General features: G+C 35.3%; 1 protein-coding gene across 1 annotated transcript; it reads left to right on the plus strand.

The window, feature by feature from the left end:
* Positions 1-461: 461 nt before the first annotated feature.
* LOC139842504 (zinc finger BED domain-containing protein RICESLEEPER 2-like) lies at positions 462-2,429 on the plus strand. Its single transcript, XM_071832636.1, has 4 exons — positions 462-702; positions 748-1,658; positions 1,745-2,114; positions 2,395-2,429. Exons 1-4 carry the CDS (start codon positions 462-464, stop codon positions 2,427-2,429), a joined length of 1,557 nt encoding a protein of 518 aa, XP_071688737.1.
* Positions 2,430-2,679: the final 250 nt, after the last annotated feature.

Raw genomic sequence — 2,679 nt, forward strand, 5'->3', positions numbered from 1 at the left:
GTCAAGAAGATGTGAATGTGGACAATGTAGTGGAATGTGAAAGCAATGAAGGAGAGAAACAAATGAGGCGTAGGACAACCCGCAAAAGGTCACTGGTATGGCCTCATTATCATTCATATGTTAATGATCAAGGGGAGCAGAAGAGTAAGTGTAAATACTGTGACAAGGAGTATAGTTCCAACACAAAGACTCATGGAACAAGTACATTGCGTAATCATCTGAAAGTTTGTCAAAAGTTTCTTAGACAAAAGGTTGATGGGCAAACACATTTGTCAGTTCAAAGTGGAGACGGTGATGATACTAAGCTAGTTGCTTGGAAATTTGATCAAAACTCAATTAGGAGGGCGTTAACATACATGTTAATTGTGGACGAGCTTCCATTCAAGTTCGGTGAAGGAAAGGGTTTTAAGCATTTCATGAATGCTACATAACCATTGTTTCATATTCCTTCAAGAATCACAATGGCTAGGGATTGTCTGAACTTGTTTTCTGTGGAAAAGAAAAAAGTTGCTGCTCTTCTCAAAGGTAATGTCGGTAGGATCTGTTTAACTACTGACACATGGACTTCACTTCAAAGAGTCAACTACATGTGTCTCACTGCACATTATGTTGATAATGAGTGGGTTTTAAGGAAAAAAGTCTTGAACTTTTGCCCTATTTCTAGTCATCGAGGTGTGGATATTGGAAAGGCTGTTGAAATGTGTTTGGTTAAATGAGGGATTGAGTCCAATGTTTTTACCATCACAGTAGATAATGCTAGTGCTAATGATGTGGCTGTTGCATATTTGAAAGGTAAGTTTGCAAATTGGGAAAAGTCTGTTTTGGAAGGAAAATGGTTACACGTTCGATGTACGGCTCATGTTATTAATCTTATCGTACAAGACGGTTTAAGTCATATTGGCAAGTCTGTTGACTGTGTAAGGGCTGCTGTCAAGTATATTCGTCAGTCTCCACAAAGATTGAGGAAATTCAAAGAGTTTGCTGAAATTGAGAAATGCAACAGCACTAAAAGTTTGATTCTAGATGTGCCTACTCGTTGGAACTCAACTTATTTAATGTTGGAAACAGCTCAAAAATATGAACGTGCATTTGGAAGATATGATATTGAGGAGAGGCATTATAGAGAGGATCTTGAGAAGGCCGGGGTTCCAATGTATTCGGATTGGGCGAATGTGAGGAGATTGGCTAAGTTCTTGGAACACTTTTATGAGCTCACATTAAAAGTTTTCGGGACATTGCACGTAACTGCAAATGATTTCCTAGATGATATTACCTCTATTGATGCAACTTTAAACAACTGTCTTTATGATAATGATAAAAATCTTGTTGCAATGGAACACCTCATGAAAGCTAAATTTAAGAAGTATTACGGTGGCTTGGAAAACTGTAATATGGCAACAATTGTTGCGTCTGTGCTTGATCCAAGAAATAAGTTTGAGTATGTGGAAGTGTTATTGGGTGATGTGTATGGAAACACTGAAATGAAAGTTATGTGTGCCATGATTAAAGCTGCTTTGGTGGAACTATATGAAGATTATGTAAGGATTCATTCCTCACCAGATCAATCTACCATGTCTGACTGTTATGATAGATCATCATCATCAAATAAGCATTCCAAATCCGCTGTCATGGAGCCATCAACTCATCTTAAACAGAAGGCAATAATTACTAGAATTTTTTTGTTATATAGTATCTATTGTTAAATATTACTCTGTATTACATAGTTAGTTTTGTTAACTCACAGATTAGAATGGAAATGAAACGTCGAAAGTCTAAAAATGGAATGCAAGACTTGAAGTCCGAGTTGGATCGATATTTAAATGAGGAGGTTGAAGATGATTCAGAAGGGTTTGAAGTTCTGAATTGGTGGAAGGTAAATAGTCCCAGGTTTCGTATTCTTTCTCTCGTTGCAAGAGATGTTATGGAAATTCCGATATCCACTGTTGCTTCTGAGTCAGTTTTTAGCACAAGTGGAAGAGTGTTAGATGCATTTAGAAGTTCTCTAACTCCACATATGGTTGAGAGCTTAATTTGCACACAAGATTGGTTTCGCGATAATGCAATGGCAATAGAACTTGTAGAAAATTGGGATGAGATGCAAAGAATTGAAGAAGGTAACTTTTTTTTAGACATTGCAAATTTTTACTGAATTTATTAGGCTATATTGTAACTCTTATATAGTTATATATAGTCTATGTGGATATTAAAATTTTGATTAATGAAAGCTGATGTCTTTCTATAATGTAATCCTAGAGCTCGAAAATGAGGGAATCGATGCTATTTGAGATGGAGTAGACATGAGATGGAGTGAAAGATGGAGCAAGGATCGAGCTGCTATTAAGTGTTTTAATAATTTTACTTTTTTAGCCTTTTTTTTGTTTGATTTCTTTTAAGATGTGGAGCAGTATGTATTTGCTCATTCTGAATAATTTTGTTTGCCTACAATTGAATTTGGATGTTTGCTTATATTTGAATGTTTAAATAAAGTATGGTGCGACTTGTTTTTAACTTGGTCTATTATTCAGTTTTATTTTTTCATTTTAATGGTTAGTGTTTGACATTGTGTACCAATAACTTTGTTCTTTAGTGATTACTCTTTAAATGTTTTATTTGGTTTAATGGATAACCGATCCAATAAACCGATTTTTACATTAATTGGATTGGTTTGGGTTTTACAAA

The sequence above is a fragment of the Rutidosis leptorrhynchoides genome, chromosome 4 (genome assembly GCF_046630445.1).
Source record: "Rutidosis leptorrhynchoides isolate AG116_Rl617_1_P2 chromosome 4, CSIRO_AGI_Rlap_v1, whole genome shotgun sequence".
In the NCBI taxonomy this organism is placed as follows: Eukaryota; Viridiplantae; Streptophyta; class Magnoliopsida; order Asterales; family Asteraceae; genus Rutidosis; species Rutidosis leptorrhynchoides.